At 38.3% G+C, this 15,254-nt stretch overlaps 1 protein-coding gene across 8 annotated transcripts in view; it reads left to right on the top strand.

Moving 5' to 3' along the window:
- LOC138958880 (casein kinase I-like) overlaps window positions 1-15,254 on the top strand; it is a 42,867-nt gene that overhangs the window by 11,685 nt on the left and 15,928 nt on the right. For 2 of the 8 annotated variants that reach the window (XM_070330199.1, XM_070330200.1), the window contains exons 5-10: window positions 573-801; window positions 1,140-1,310; window positions 1,645-1,793; window positions 2,127-2,153; window positions 10,293-10,428; window positions 12,470-12,495. In XM_070330199.1, coding sequence (XP_070186300.1) covers window positions 573-801; window positions 1,140-1,310; window positions 1,645-1,793; window positions 2,127-2,153; window positions 10,293-10,428; window positions 12,470-12,495 — 738 coding nt within the window. Of the gene's footprint in view, window positions 1-572; window positions 802-1,139; window positions 1,311-1,644; window positions 1,794-2,126; window positions 2,154-10,292; window positions 10,429-10,993; window positions 11,017-12,469; window positions 12,496-15,254 lie in introns of all 8 variants that reach the window. The other 6 variants (XM_070330203.1, XM_070330201.1, XM_070330197.1 and 3 more) reach the window with 4 other exon arrangements.

Genomic DNA, 15,254 nt, shown 5'->3' with positions numbered 1-15,254 from the left:
ACAGTGAGTTAGATTTTTCTTTCCCACCGCCTTGTTGAAGCTATCTGCTTTATGTTATTCGGAGTAAGAATATGTAATTTAATCAAAAATGTTATAAGTAAATTTTCATTTGATTAATATACTTACCCGAATCACATAGTTTATGCCCTCCCACCAATCCCGCTTATGGTTTTTTAGTTCTTTAAAGCCGTATGATCTTGACCACGTGTTGAGGAGCGGTAGTGACGTAGTACACACCAAGGGGAGGTAACTCCCCGGGTCTGGAGTCATTACCATGGCTCTATTTACACTTTTTGTGATGGGGTTGCTTCCCTTTAAAATTGTTTAAGACGGGTAGCCTTTTCAGACCTGATCATCCCAGACTGTGTCAATGCTTTATGTGATTCGGGTAAGTATATTAATCAAATGAAAATTTACTTATAAAATGAAAATTTACTTATAAAATGATCGATTTGTGTATTACTATTATTCAATTTATTGCATGCTAACTATGTACCACAGCTGGCATTGTTGTTAACATTTGACATGCATGATAAGGAATCATTGTTGCAAGTCTTGCTTTCTGTTTTCAGATCAGCAGGGTTGAGTACATCCACTCCAAGAACTTCATCCATCGAGACATCAAGCCAGACAACTTCTTGATGGGGCTGGGGAAGAAAGGGAACCTTGTGTATCTCATAGACTTTGGTCTGGCCAAAAAATACAGAGATGCCCGTACACATCAGCACATACCCTACAGGGAAAACAAGAATCTCACCGGCACTGCTCGTTACGCCAGCATCAACACCCACCTTGGCATTGGTAAGCTTTTGTACTCAGTACAGGGAAGGGATCTGTAAACTGATATGCGCTAAATACGTAATTTTGTCAAGCAAAATACATCAAGTTTGGTCATTACAGAAAGTTTTCAGCTTCAGGGGATCCCACTTGTGAGCACCCACCCATCCCCCCAACCTGCGTTCTATGTGAAATGGATTAATGGACTGTAAAAGTGGTCCTATTCACTTGTACTGATGATACGCACATCAATTACCATGCCTTGCAGAGTTATGTCACCGTTGTATGCGGACAGTCACAACTGGGTTGTACTTGTAGGCGTGATTTACTTAACTGGCATAATTTGGTTGAATTTTCAACAGAACAAAGTCGACGAGACGACATGGAGTCACTTGGCTACGTGTTCATGTACTTCCTAAGAGGCAGCTTACCTTGGCAGGGCCTCAAAGCAGCCACAAAACGCCAAAAATACGAACGCATCAGTGAAAAGAAAATGTCCACACCCATAGAAGAACTCTGCAAAGGTTTTCCATGTAAGTATTTGGACCAGAATATGTAAGAGTAAACAGTTGTTTTGAACTTTTATAGAGTTATATTTAAATTATATGTAAGGTTGTGCAGATATTCAAGACCAAATTTTTTTAAGGTTTCAAGGTTTTATTGTAACTCATCACAAGGGGCCCACTTGGGGCAGAGAGGATGTCTGATGTGGAATGCAAACAAAGTACATTTACTTGAGAAGTGTTTGGAAAAATGTTGAGTTCTTTGCTTTTAGTTAAACTGAATTCAATGTGTATGTTATTTGGTGTCCTGTGTCTTGAAAGTCAATTTTGTTATATATAACAAGAAGTTCCAATTATGTTGCAGCTGAGTTTGCCACCTACCTCAACTTTTGCCGTTCCTTGCGCTTTGATGACAAGCCGGATTATTCCTACTTGAGACAGTTGTTCAGAAACCTCTTCCACCGTCAAGGATTCACATACGACTATGTCTTCGACTGGAACATGTTGAAATTTGTAAGTTATGCTTGATCTTTTCCTTTCTTTCTTTATTGTCTCTTTTTCCTTTTGGTCTGGTTCATTCGCTACTTTAAGGATGAATCCCTCTCTGTTCATCACGCAACAGTTGACTCGTCTGCCTGTTTATATGACCAAGTGAAAATTGCAGGTTTGAACCTGCTTTGTGTGCAGTGCATGTCTGGTTTGTGCTTTCGCAGAGCTTGTTTGAAAAGTCACTCAGTGTGTATTGGCTGATTTTTGTGTGAAAGCCGGTTTTACTTTAGAAGCACTGGAAGGTCTGAAGTTTCAATGATAAATGTATGCCTTCTTACTTGATGCTTTTGTTTGCAGCAGAAGGGTATTTCATTTTTGCATGAAGTGAGTTGCTTACCTGATTTCTTTTCTCCTAATAGTTTTAGTGCTTTTTTTGCAGTTTACCTTCCCAATAGCCTGCTGAGGTAGAGGAAGTGGTTCTTTTTCCAAGGATAATTCATCAACTGAATTGCTTTGTACACTGTAGAAATAGTGTTCTGTGTTTCCTTTTGGTAAAGTTTATCATGTTTCTCGTCTTCCATGAACAGAGAGTGGTTGAAAACGACGTTAAACACCAAATAAAGAAAAGAAAGATGAACAGAGAGCCAAGCAAATTTCTGGGTTGTATTTGCACATTTTAGTTTTACTTCAATCTGCTCTTCTTATATCAGTACACACATGAAGGGTGATTGAAGTTTACCCTTTAGAGGTGTTGTTTTGTCAAGTATTTGCAGGGGTCAAAAGTGATCATCAGTAATTTGTGTATGTAATTTTGTAAAACGGATTTCCTGATTGATTTCCTGATGTTCAAAGCAGAGTAACTTGATTTAGGATTGAAAAGTCAGAGAAACTTTTGTCAGAACTCCTTGACAGCTTGGCCTCCTGGCATGTTGTTTTGAGTGTAGACATTTTCATTCCTGATTTATCGTTCAATACACTACACTTTGCAGGTCTCAATAGCTGCTTAGAGTAGTGTCTTTTCTAAAGAGGTACTCCCGTGTAGCTCTCTTTATGCCAGGCTCTTGTTTGACTGTAACATCTGATAGTGATACTCTTCTGGAAACTATCTAAGGCTTATACTGTTTGTGTTTGTCTTTTTATCTTAACGTTTTCTTGCAAATTCACATGTTGATGGCCGGAGAGTGAATGAGAGTCTGCGAAGCTGTTCCCGTTCCTTTAAATATCTTTAATAGGCACTGGGTTGTTGGACCTTGGACAGTTGATGGTGGCACATGGTTGTGTGACCTTAGACACTCGATAACGTGTGTTCTTTTGCATGGTTATGTTGCAGGGAGAGTAAATCTCAAAATCGATGTCAAATCCGAAAATAAGCTGCCACGCGTCACTTGCAGAACAATCTGGATGTAGTAGCATGAAATACTAAAATAATTGTCACCATTTCTGAATATGCTTTTGTTTTCTGGAAAGAAACCTGTCGTTTGAATGCATGCAGCATGCCTTTCTGAAGAGTAGGGACTTACTTATTGTGTTCTGAAACTTTTTAATGTGCCAGTGTACCATACAAATAAAGTGCATTGTTTCAGTTTTTTTAATTCAAAATTGTATTATCCTTGATACAGATTTTTAGAGGAAAACTAGATCAACGATCTTTGGTGGCTCTCCCCAGCTTTATGAAACTGAAAGGTTTTTTACGAGATATAAGTGAACAGTTACACATTTGAGTTTAAAATTGTAATTTAAATAGGGTTACATTTACAATGCAAACATGTTTTGCACTTGTAAATTTCCCCTGTGACACCCAGATTTAAAAAGTGGAAGGCCACTCTAATCTTGAACGGCCTGGGCTGATCTGAATGTTTATAGATATAGGAGTATTTGTTCAGAATAAAATGAGAATGACAAAAACATATAAACACCAGTGCATAAGTGAAGATATGTTTGTCATCTCTTTCTGTCTTTTTCTTTTTTTTTTCTTCTTGAAGAAAAAGTGGGTTTGTTTTTTAATTGAAATGACACAAGATTTTTGACTCCCCTGAGTAATCAGAGAGTCTTAGGAATGAGCAGTGTTGGGCTGTCCGGCTGGCCGTAGAAACAAAAAACATAACGTTGGGGTTATCTCAGACGTTTCTGAAGCTAGAGCTTTAAAACTTTGCACACTACTTGGATTTGATGATCTCCCAACATGACCCCAGTTTGGTTGATCCTCGTCAAATTTTGAGGTCACAGTGGGGTCATGTTTGGTTCATTAAAACAATTCAAACATTGACATTGAAGATTTCTCTAATGGTTTTGAAGCTAGAGCTTCCAAATTTCACACATTTGATGATCCACAGATTTGGCTTGTTTTAATCAAGTTTTAGGGTCACAGCATGAAAATGTTTGCTGGAGAAGATCTATCACTACTAAAAATATCCAATGAGCTATCAAGGAAATAAGTCTCCACCTCATCAAAATATAATGCATGGGTGCAACTCTTCTGTCTAGGACGGAATTTCCGTTTTTCTCAGGAGGTTGCAGATGGAAAATCCGGTTTTTTTTAAATTCTGGAGCAAGGCCATTGTGTTTGGGTGGGGGGTTGCTTGAGAGGTCAGCCACCTTTGACCATGCCTGATAGGGACGGTTGTGTAAAGGTGCCAAGAGGGGTGAGGAGGGGGGGTGAGGAGGATGTCATGTCATACTGGTGAATGTGGCATCTTAAGTGCTGTGTATTTAGCCTTCCTTATATACCCCACTTTTGAGGGATTCAGAGACCTTCAGTGGTAGAGAAAATGTGCATTCCTGATCTATGAACCAGTGGTATTTTGCTTCAGATACATTGAGTCCTTTAGAAAGTTGGCAACAAAAACAAGCTTGCTTGAAACTTATTTCTCTTTTAATTCAAGCTATGATTCAACAATCATTTGCGAATTTAACTCCTAAAATGAAAAAGCAGCATCAGAAGATTGCATGTGCATGGCAAGGGATAACTCGGGAGGTTTCTGTTTTTGTCTAAACCTTCTTTTTAACCTGAGCATTTAGCCCTTTTGAAAGTAATCAATTGAAACAAACTCAGTGACTTGAAACTTGTTTCTCATTTGGTTGAAGCTATGGTTCAACAATTATTTGAGAATTTACCTCCTGCAATGATAAATTCATAAGCTTCAATTAAAGAAGTTGTAATACAAGGGATGTGACTGTAATTTCCTGTGTTTGTGAAAACTTTTTGTTAGCATGGTAATTTTCCTTTAACCACTTGCCTGCCTTAGGACGGGTATACCCGTCCTGCGCTTGTGCAGCCGCAGCGCCTTAAGACGGGTTTACCCGTCTTCACCGTTCCGGGATTTTCCAGAAGTGCGATGTCACTGCTGACACAAAAATAGCAGCCAATGGCTTGGTAGGATACCTCATTCTCATGAATAAACATAAATGGTGACGCGGTTTTGCGTCTGAAGGCTATTTTCGGCCTTGGCGACAGGATAGGGGAGAGAAATCTCGACTCGTCAAAATGGCTAACGGTGGAAGTCGACCGGGCCGTAGTAGGGAAAAACAAAGCCGGACTGACGCTACAGGGGGTGCAAATGATTATGGATACTGACAGGGGAAGGGGGAGATCTTCTTTCGGACGATTCGTTGGAAACAGGTAGATGATAGTGATTATAATCCTTTCTTAGAGCGAGCAAAACAGCCACCTGTGTTTGATCCACAGGCACCGGAAGATGCGCCGGACTGATTTTTCAAAAGTTCATATTTAAACATCATTATAAGCCAAACTAATTATTATTTCCATGATTAGACACTAAAAACAGATTCTTGGTTCAATTGCCCTTAAAAATAACATATTTACCTACCTACTGCCAGTTTGGAACTAGAATTTTGTGTGAATTATTACACCCCGAACTCCAATATTCCCTGGCAGTCAGGAATGCACATACACAAGTTTTGATTGGCAGCGAAAGGGTTAATTCAGTAAACATTTTTTAAATCAAAGACAAAACTAGGTGATAAAATCAATCACCTTCAAGTTTACAAGATTTTTAATTTGGGCATCTCCAATTTTAAGTTTGTTAGCAAGGAGAGGCTTCTAAATCCCTTCTTAAAATGTGTTGACCTTGTTTTTTGTAGACCCTCTAGCAAGAGTGATGCAACCAAACACCTTCAAGTATAGAGGTTTTTCATGTTGTGAAACCTCCTCCCCCCCCCCCCCCCCAATTTTTGTTGTTGTTGCTGTTTTTAGTTTTAAAACCAGGAGAGGCTCAAATAGCCACTCTTAAAATGCTAAAATTCATTTTCGGCTGGGTGGTTACAAATACCTTCATGTTTACAAGATTGTTCATATTATGCATATCCCCAAAGCCTGTTTGTTCTGAAATAGATTTCGAGTCAAAAGAGGCCATTCAAATCCTCCCTGAAATGCAAAAATTCGTTTTTGGGTAGGGGGCGCTGCCCCCCTGGACCCCCCAGCAAGGGCGCTGCCCCTGCACCCCACCGGGGCCTCAACGGCCCCTGCCCCTGGACCACGACCTTCTCAGTTTTTTCATTTTCCAGCAGTTGCACCCATGATAATGTCATTGTTTGATTTGAGATCACACCTTAGTGTCAGGCAATGTAGTTTTGGTGATGGGAAGGGGTTTTGTGGTGGGGCAGGTTTGTTTCTGTTATATTCCTAGGATTGAATAACTAAATACATTGATATGTCAGGTGGCATTAGGATCCAGTTTGGGGCAATTAGTCCGAAATCAACATTCTCTTGCAGTCTTTGACTTATTTTATGAGGGTAAAACAGCAAATATTTTTCTTTCATACACAGTGAAACCCTCCTTATAAGACCTGAACAAATCTTAACAAGTCGCGTAAGGCGAAAATACCACATTTAGTCAAGCTGTGGAACTCACAGAATGAAACTGAACGTAGTCCGCCGCTAGTGCAAAAGGCAGTGAAAGTGACGAGCCTGTTTGGCGCGGTAGCGATTGCGCTGTGCTTTACTGTACCTCTTTTCGTTTTAACTTTCTGAGCGTGTTTTTAATCCAAACATATCATATCTATATGTTTTTGGAATCAGGAACCGACAAGGAATAAGATGAAATAGTTTTTAAAACGATTTCGGAAATTTAATTTTGATCATAATTTTTAGATTTTTAATTTTCAGAGCTTGTTTTTAATCCAAATATAACATATGTATATGTTTTTGGAATCAGAAAATGACGAAGAATAAGATGAAATTGTTTTTGGATCGTTTAATAAAAAAATAATTTTAATTAGAAGTTTCCGATTTTTAATGACCAAACTCACTCATTAGTTTTTAAGCCACCAAGCTGAAATGCAATACCAAACCCCGGCCTTTGTCGAAGATTGCTTTGCCAAAATTTCAATCAATTTGATTGAAAAATGAGGGTGTGACAGTGCCGCCTCAACTTTTACAAAAAGCCGGATATGACGTCATCAAAGGTATTTATCGAAAAAATGAAAAAAAACCGGCCGGGGATATCATATCCAGGAACTCTCATGTCAAATTTCATAAAGATCGGCCGAGTAGTTTAGTCTGAATCGCTCTACACACACACAGAGACACACACACATACACACACACACACACACACACACACACACACACACACACACACACACACACACAGACACACATACACACACACACCACGACCCTCGTTTCGATTCCCCCTCGATGTTAAAACATTTAGTCAAAACTTGACTAAATGTAAAAAGGAGGGAATCCCAAGAATGGGAGTAAGTTAACAGAGATGATGAACAACAAAAATCTGAGAAGACAGGGTCTTAAAATTGAGGGAGACATCTATCTTGGGGGGGGGGGGGGGGGTCCACTGTAATGGACATGACGAAGGGGTGTCGAATAAAGCTTTTGCTTTTCTTGTTGTGCAAAAGATTATCAGAGATTGGTGGCACTTGTTGTGGTTCAAATAATGGTTCTGATTTGCTGTTTCAGAACTAAATGTCTCCTGAATCACACCACAAATACTAAGATTAGGGTACTACGTGCAGAGAACGTCAACATTTGCGTTCAAAACCAATAATTGTAGTTGAAGGGTTCACAGCCAAAATTGAAGTTTGGCATTATTCTGCCAGAAGAACTGGAAAAAAAACCAAAAAGGTGTGTTTCATCACACAGGAAGATCTAGGGATGAAACCAAGTTACATGGCTTATGTAGGCTTTAGGAACATTGAACTTTGTGCATGATGCTAAATCCCAGATTTGAGAATGCATGCATATATATTTTATTTTATTTTCCATGAGCAAGAAAATACTGCTCGGGGGGGGAAAAGTATCATGATCATTAGAAAACAGTCATATGAAAAGTCTGTGATAATTATTATTATTATTTATGAACTCAAAGGAGCTAAGTGCTGATGGGTTCTTTCCAATATATATAGACCGAGTTGATTTGAAGATGTTTCTGAGCATGGACGATGTTGGGTGGAGAGGTTGTTAATTTTCTTTAAATGCAATGCATGAAACACTGTGATAAAGTTTGTGAATTCTGCTAATGCTGCTGGCCCCTTTTGACATGAATGATCAATGTAAAAATAAAAGCTTCCACTTCACAGAATATTGTTGATTATGATTAGTTAAGTGATTTAGTGATTAAAATGGGGAGCACTATTTGATCATGACATTGTATTTGTGAATTTATTTTGCACATGAAGATAGAATGAGGCAGAGAGACTGATTGTGTGCATGGGTGATTGTGTTATGGGTGTGTGTGCGTGTGTATGTGTACATGAGCATGTGGGTGATCATATCACATAAAGGCGGAGCTATTTCTGATGTTGTAGATTGTTTTTCATGGATAGTGACAAGTGACTGTCTTTCTGTCTGTTGATTTGGTTGCTTGTGTTATTACTTGTTCACAAGTGTTTACTGTTGTGAGTGATCTATAATCATTGGAACGACCTTCAATTCACTAATTGGTACTGTTGTAAAGTGTCAGACTTAGGTGAGTGAGGGAAGGGAGTTGTGTTCAGGAGTGATGAGCCAAAAAGCCAAAGCAATGTCAGCAAGCACTATTAGGTACACCAATAAATTACTTCATATGGCAATGGATAGGATTTAAATTCAGAAAAGCGTAAATACTTCTTTCTTTTTTTTTAACATCTTAGTGTGAGTAATGAAGTGTGTAAGAACATGAAATATCACATTTTGGGGGGCACTCCCCAATCACCACCCTAACCCTCCCTCCAGTGAACTGTTCCATCCCGCCCCTGAGTGTGTGAAAATCAGAGGCTGTTTCTTTGTATTAGTGCATCACAGCTTGCATGGTTCATACTGCAACAACAAGATCTTGACTGTGTTTTGTGCTGCTATGTGCAAGGCTGATTCTGTTTAACTTTATGTGTCGCACTCACAAGGTGGTTATGATGGAGGGGATATTGATCCATGATCATGATCATCAGCCACACCCCACAACACAGAATCCACAATAACATTTGTATTGCTATGTTCAAGCCTATCTTTTGCATCGCTGTGGTTAAACCCGTGTTTTGTAATTGTATTGTCATGTATCTTTTTATATTTAGTCAAGTTTTGACTAAATATTTTAACATCGAGGGGGAATCGAAACGAGGGTCGTGGTGTATGTGCGTGCGTGCGTGTGTGTGTGTGTGTGTGTAGAGCGATTCAGACTAAACTACTGGACCGATCTTTATGAAATTTGACATGAGAGTTCCTGGGTATGAAATCCCCGAACGTTTTTTTTCATTTTTTTTGATAAATGTCTTTGATGACGTCATATCCGGCTTTTCGTGAAAGTTGAGGCGGCACTGTCACGCCCTCATTTTTCAACCAAATTGGTTCAAATTTTGGTCAAGTAATCTTCGACGAAGCCCGGGGTTCGGTATTGCATTTCAGCTTGGTGGCTTAAAAATTAATTAATGACTTTGGTCATTAAAAATCGGAAAATTGTAAAAAAAAAAATAAAAATTTATAAAACGATCCAAATTTACGTTTATCTTATTCTCCATCATTTGCTGATTCCAAAAACATATAAATATGTTATATTCGGATTAAAAACAAGCTCTGAAAATTAAATATATAAAAATTATTATCAAAATTAAATTGTCCAAATCAATTTAAAAACACTTTCATCTTATTCCTTGTCGGTTCCTGATTCCAAAAACATATAGATATGATATGTTTGGATTAAAAACACGCTCAGAAAGTTAAAACAAAGAGAGGTACAGAAAAGCGTGCTATCCTTCTTAGCGCAACTACTACCCCGCTCTTCTTGTCAATTTCACTGCCTTTGCCATGAGCGGTGGACTGACGATGCTACGAGTATACGGTCTTGCTGAAAAATGGCATTGCGTTCAGTTTCATTTTGTGAGTTCGACAGCTACTTGACTAAATATTGTATTTTCGCCTTACGCGACTTGTTGTATTGATGTGTTTAAATCAGTCTTTTGTATTGTTCAGTTTGAATTGAAAACGTGCTTTATTTCTCTTTATCACTATCAGGGCGGTGTGTTATTTTTGGTATTGGTTTATTCAAACAAATATTCACTTCTCTTTCTCAGGGGGGTCGTGGCACAGAGGATCTCGACCGAGATCGCAAGCTGCACACTTCAACAGCGCGCGGTATGCAGGGAACCGCCATTCCTGGCAGCAGAGCGCGACCTGAACAGATGGTTCCGGCGTCGAACGACTACAATAGTGAGTATCTGCTCTTAACTCTGTCCTCTATGTGTGGAGGTGTGGGTGTGTGTTCTTTTTGATCTGTGTTGTCCTAGTGAGTGTTTATTGCACTACTCCAGCCTTTCACGTTCAGTTGCTTCGAGCGCAGAATTGTTAAGCTAAATAAGATTAAAATTATTTTTTGTTCGAGTGAAGTTTTGACTTCCATTTTTTAACCATGTTTTAGCTAAGGGGAAGGATTTTTTTTGTTTTGAGTTTTGTTTCTTACATCTGAAGGAAGTCATTCTTCATCGGAAAACAATGTAAAAAAAAAAAAAAAGTGTGAAAGGAAACAATTTTCACTTTTGGGATCCTTAGATTTGAATAGGTTTTCATTACATTTTGAGGGTAAAATGGGTCTTGAGTTGTTGTTTTTTTAAGTCTTTTTTTACATCTTTTTTTTTAAACAAGAGTCAAAGTTTCCCCAGATTCTCGCAGGAAAAATGCATTAAGAAGAGAAAAAAGATTTCAGAATATTTGTACACTTGATATTCCAAGGCTTGAAACTACAGGTTGAATATTTGTTTCTCTTTGCCAAACGCAGACTAGCTGTCTGAGAAACACTAAGTAAGTACAAGGGCGGTACATTTTATTAAAAGCACAGATTTCACTACCAGAGCTTGGCCCTGTCATTTTTGTTTCTTTTTTTTTTTTTTTTACCACCCAGAACTCATTGTTGTACTGCGAAATGCAGATCTGCTCTGACAATAAAACAGTGCTTCATTAACGTGACTTATTCAGTATACATATACCCAACAGGGAAGATTTGCTATGTGATTCTTGACATTCATTTGGAAAGGGGGGGGGGGGGGGATGAAAAGAAAACCATCAGTCATTAACTTTGAACTTTACAGGGACAGGATCAGAACTCAAGAGAACCAGACGGGATTTTTTTAATTTATAATTTTGTGTATCAGTCCTGTTGAAACTCTTGAGCAGCATACTGTTTTTTCGTGTACCATGATACAGTCAGAGAGAAAACAAGTTGTTAAGTTGGGTGTTTTTTTCATTCCATATGGAGCTTACTTATTATGTACAAAAAGGACAGTAAGTTATTCTGTTGACAATACCTTGTGTGTTCATCTGTATCATAATATTTTGCTTATTGTGATTATTATGTTCAGTGTTTGTTTTGAAGCTGAAAACAACCACACATTCAAAATGTTTCTTGTTTACTTTTTACTCCAGTTTACTCAAGTTATGAATTATTTAATTTATCAAACGTGGTTGTTTGCAGCTTTTATTTCCCCATATTATAAGTGAAATTCTTTGCAATGTTTTGTCCTGTGTTATCCTTTCTGGAGTACATGTACTTTATACCTGAAAGCTGCCAGCCATGTTGTTTTTGATTATCATCGTTTTCAATGATTTCATGTAAATATTATCTTTAAACATCTTACTTTTTTTTCCCCCTTATATTTTACTGTGTAAATAAGTTTCATAATCTTGCTCATCATTTGTTCATAATTTAAAAAGCTTTATCAGTTCATTTCTAAAATAAATTCATAATAATATAAAAATGCTACCAAATCCAGAACATTTTGTTTTAGACTTAAAGTAAAAACTAACATAATTTTTCCAGGGGTACCATGATCTATAAATGAATAAAAAAGTTAAATACTGAATTGTCCACCAGCCTCTTAATGAAAACTGTTTTTTGAGTAGTTAGGGGAAGGGGGGTGAGGGTGCATCGCTTTTGATGATCATAGACAAGGAAGAAAATAACCGATGTCATTCCTTTGAAACTAGACGATGGTCCTATTTAAAACACAAAGGAAGTTGCTGAGGACAGTGGGACAATTTTGAAAATGGTTCAGATAACATAGGGGACGGGTTTGCAGATGGAAATTGGTTGGTTCAAATAATATAGGGGACGTTTTTGCAGGTGGAAATTGGCTAGAGCATAGTTTGTGAAAGTACAATTGTAGTGTTGCAGTGTATTTTATTTTTATTTTCAATTTGAACATGTGTAGGTGTGCATAATTTTTCACAAGAAATTGTTTCTTTTCTATCTGACCAGAAAAAGGAAAAATAAGGAATAAAACAGTAAGTGTCGTAGTATGCCTAGAGCGCCATGCTGTTAGGTATAGGACTAGGGTATTTTAAGAGCTTCATGATTCGGTTTGTATCACTTTAATGAGTATACATTTGCAGGGCCATCAGCATATCTATAGCCAACATCGTAGCGTCAACTGTAGATGCCAACTTTTCATTTCAGACCAGTGTTTATCTGCTGGCGATTCATGGAAGAGCTTGTTTTTTCATATATTTATTTTTTTCGTTTTGTCAACCAAAAAAAACACCTCCTGTAAGGCTTTTGCTACTAAGTAATTTTTAACCCTGCAATTCCTGGTGACGGTAGTTTAGATTTCTAGTGGTTGGATTATTTTTCATTGACCTGGGTAGAAAACAAGTAAACCCCTCAGCTCTGAGTCTGAGTAAGAAGGATATGTATATTTTGTCCTTTCGCTAATGTAATTGTTTTGAAGCCAGCTTTTTCTTGCATACATGTTTTGTACTTGTAAATAGAAACTTCACCCCTAACCTACTTGTTTTGCACCAGTTTAGCGCTTATTCCCTTCTTTATAATGTTGCGATCACTTCATTCCATTTCTTCACATTTTTGCCATTTTTTTGTTATGCCCCCCCCCCCCCCCCCCCCCCACACCCCCTCCCTCCCTCTCCGGGAAAGAAACACTTGTAAAACAGTCAAAGTGTACCTGTAATATCCATGTGGCTTTTGACATTGTCAGTGTATGTTTTTTCAACTTTTTCAACACCTTTTTGGTACAGTCTCCTGTGTATGGTATTAATTAGATATTGATCGATTTCTGAGTCTTGTACATCAGTGTGTGTAATGTGCATGTATACCATGCATGGGCTATTCATCAACTGTGCAGAATTTTTGCTCTGTACTACACTACTAGCATGGGTGAAACTTTTCCGCCTCAGGGCGGAAATCCGCCAAATAAAATTGGTCAAATAAGGAATTCCTTATTTTAAAAATGTTTTAACAAAATATATAAAAAAAACATTTGTTTTTGTTTTTTTTGTTTTGCCGGCGATCCGATCCGTATTTCCCCTAACACAGTGACAGGACATCGCTTGGTCTTTGTTTCACTGAGCGCGCGAATTATCGGGCTACAGCTTGGCATTTGTTACCATTGTTTAATGTGCAAATTTGTGTGTTTGAGATACCAGGAGAGGCCTACTTTGACCCTTAAAAGCCTGATTTTTCGTTTTCTTCTGGGGGGGCTTTGCCCCCCTGGGCCCCCTAGCAGGGCGTTGCCCCTGCACCCAACCAGGGCCTGAGCGGCCCCTGGACCCCGGCCTCATTTTCCTTATTTTCAATTCTGATCAGTTTCACCCATGTACTAGGTTTATTGTTCTTTAAATTTTAGACTTCTTTTCCATCCATGTACTGGGTTTTTATTTGGGATTGGAGGGCAGGTGAAATATTATTTTTAATTAATTTGCTAGTACTGGTGTACGTTCCATGCTTACCTGGTGGCTGACATTGACAAAGAGAATGGTATTTCAGGCAGTCACTGTTGTTATGTTTGGTTGTGACACTTCTGATACAAGATAAAATGATGTGAACTCAACAATAAGGTCAAAGGGGATTTTGTGTGCCATTATCTCTTATTCTTTAATAAAAATAAAACCAAAAGCCTCCCAAAACATTGTTGACAAAGCAAACCTGAAATGGAAGGAAAAGATGTAAGAATGTAGGTACTGCAGATCGCAATTCGCATCATCATATGCTTCCGTACCTGCCAGTTTATGTATAACTAACAGCTGTGGCAAACTCATTCGTACCATGTAACAGTAACTTTTTACTTAGAAATTATATGCAGGCAGCTGATGTTACACATATGAATGTACTCTGTTATTGGAATAAAACCACTAACTAGTAACTGCAACTATGCATACATGTACACATGTATGTGTAAGTTGTACTTGTAGCAGTGAATCTGGATGGGGTGGTTTTTACTGCAAGTTGTTAAAATAGAAGAGGGCTTCATATTACTCTTAGAAAAAGTTTCCATGTGCACTTATTTGTAGGTAGACAAGTGATGGTGATACAGTTTGTTTGTTTGTGTTGAGTTATATGCAGATGCAGACACTGACTGTTTAGGTAGTGGCTGTTCACCTAACGATTAAGAGATTTACTCTAGTGCACCTCTCTCTTTCTCTCTCTCTCTCTCTCTCTCTCTCTCTCTCTCTCTCTCTCTCTCTCTCTCTCTCTCTCTCTCTCTCTCTCTCTCTCTCTCTCTCTCTCTCTCTCTCTCTCTCTCTCTCTCTCTCTCTCTCTCTCTCTCTCTCCACTAATCTTCAGCCCCATATCCCCTTGGGTCACATGTTGATGAGAGGGGTCCCTGTAACTTCATGAAAGAGTATGTCATTAAAATGTGACTACATTAAAGGGGTTTGAATGATTGATCTTGGCAAACATGTGCCCCATCAAAACCACACGGAGTCAAATTCAGGGCCATGAATGTTAAGGGGACAGAGTTTCGTACACTGGTCTAGCCTTAAAGTTAAAAAAATTTTAATGGATCTTTGCTTGACTTGTACAAAAGTTTTGAAAAAAGCTCAAATCTCAGGTATGGCATTCCAACATCACTTATGATGTCAAGGATGCAAATTGGAATGTCAGTAAATCTGACATGGTGCTTTGAACTTTTCTGTTAGAAGGTCATGGGGCTAGGAGGTGAGAGTACTGTTTCAAGCATTGGTGTGAAACATATCAGTTGTTGACATCTTGTAGATATTCAATTAAATAGACACAATCTCTCAGTCAT

This window comes from Littorina saxatilis, linkage group LG2 (assembly GCF_037325665.1).
Source record: "Littorina saxatilis isolate snail1 linkage group LG2, US_GU_Lsax_2.0, whole genome shotgun sequence".
Classification (NCBI taxonomy): Eukaryota; Metazoa; Mollusca; class Gastropoda; order Littorinimorpha; family Littorinidae; genus Littorina; species Littorina saxatilis.
The sequence above is the reverse complement of the archived record's forward strand: the minus strand, read 5'-3'. Positions and strand labels throughout refer to the sequence as shown.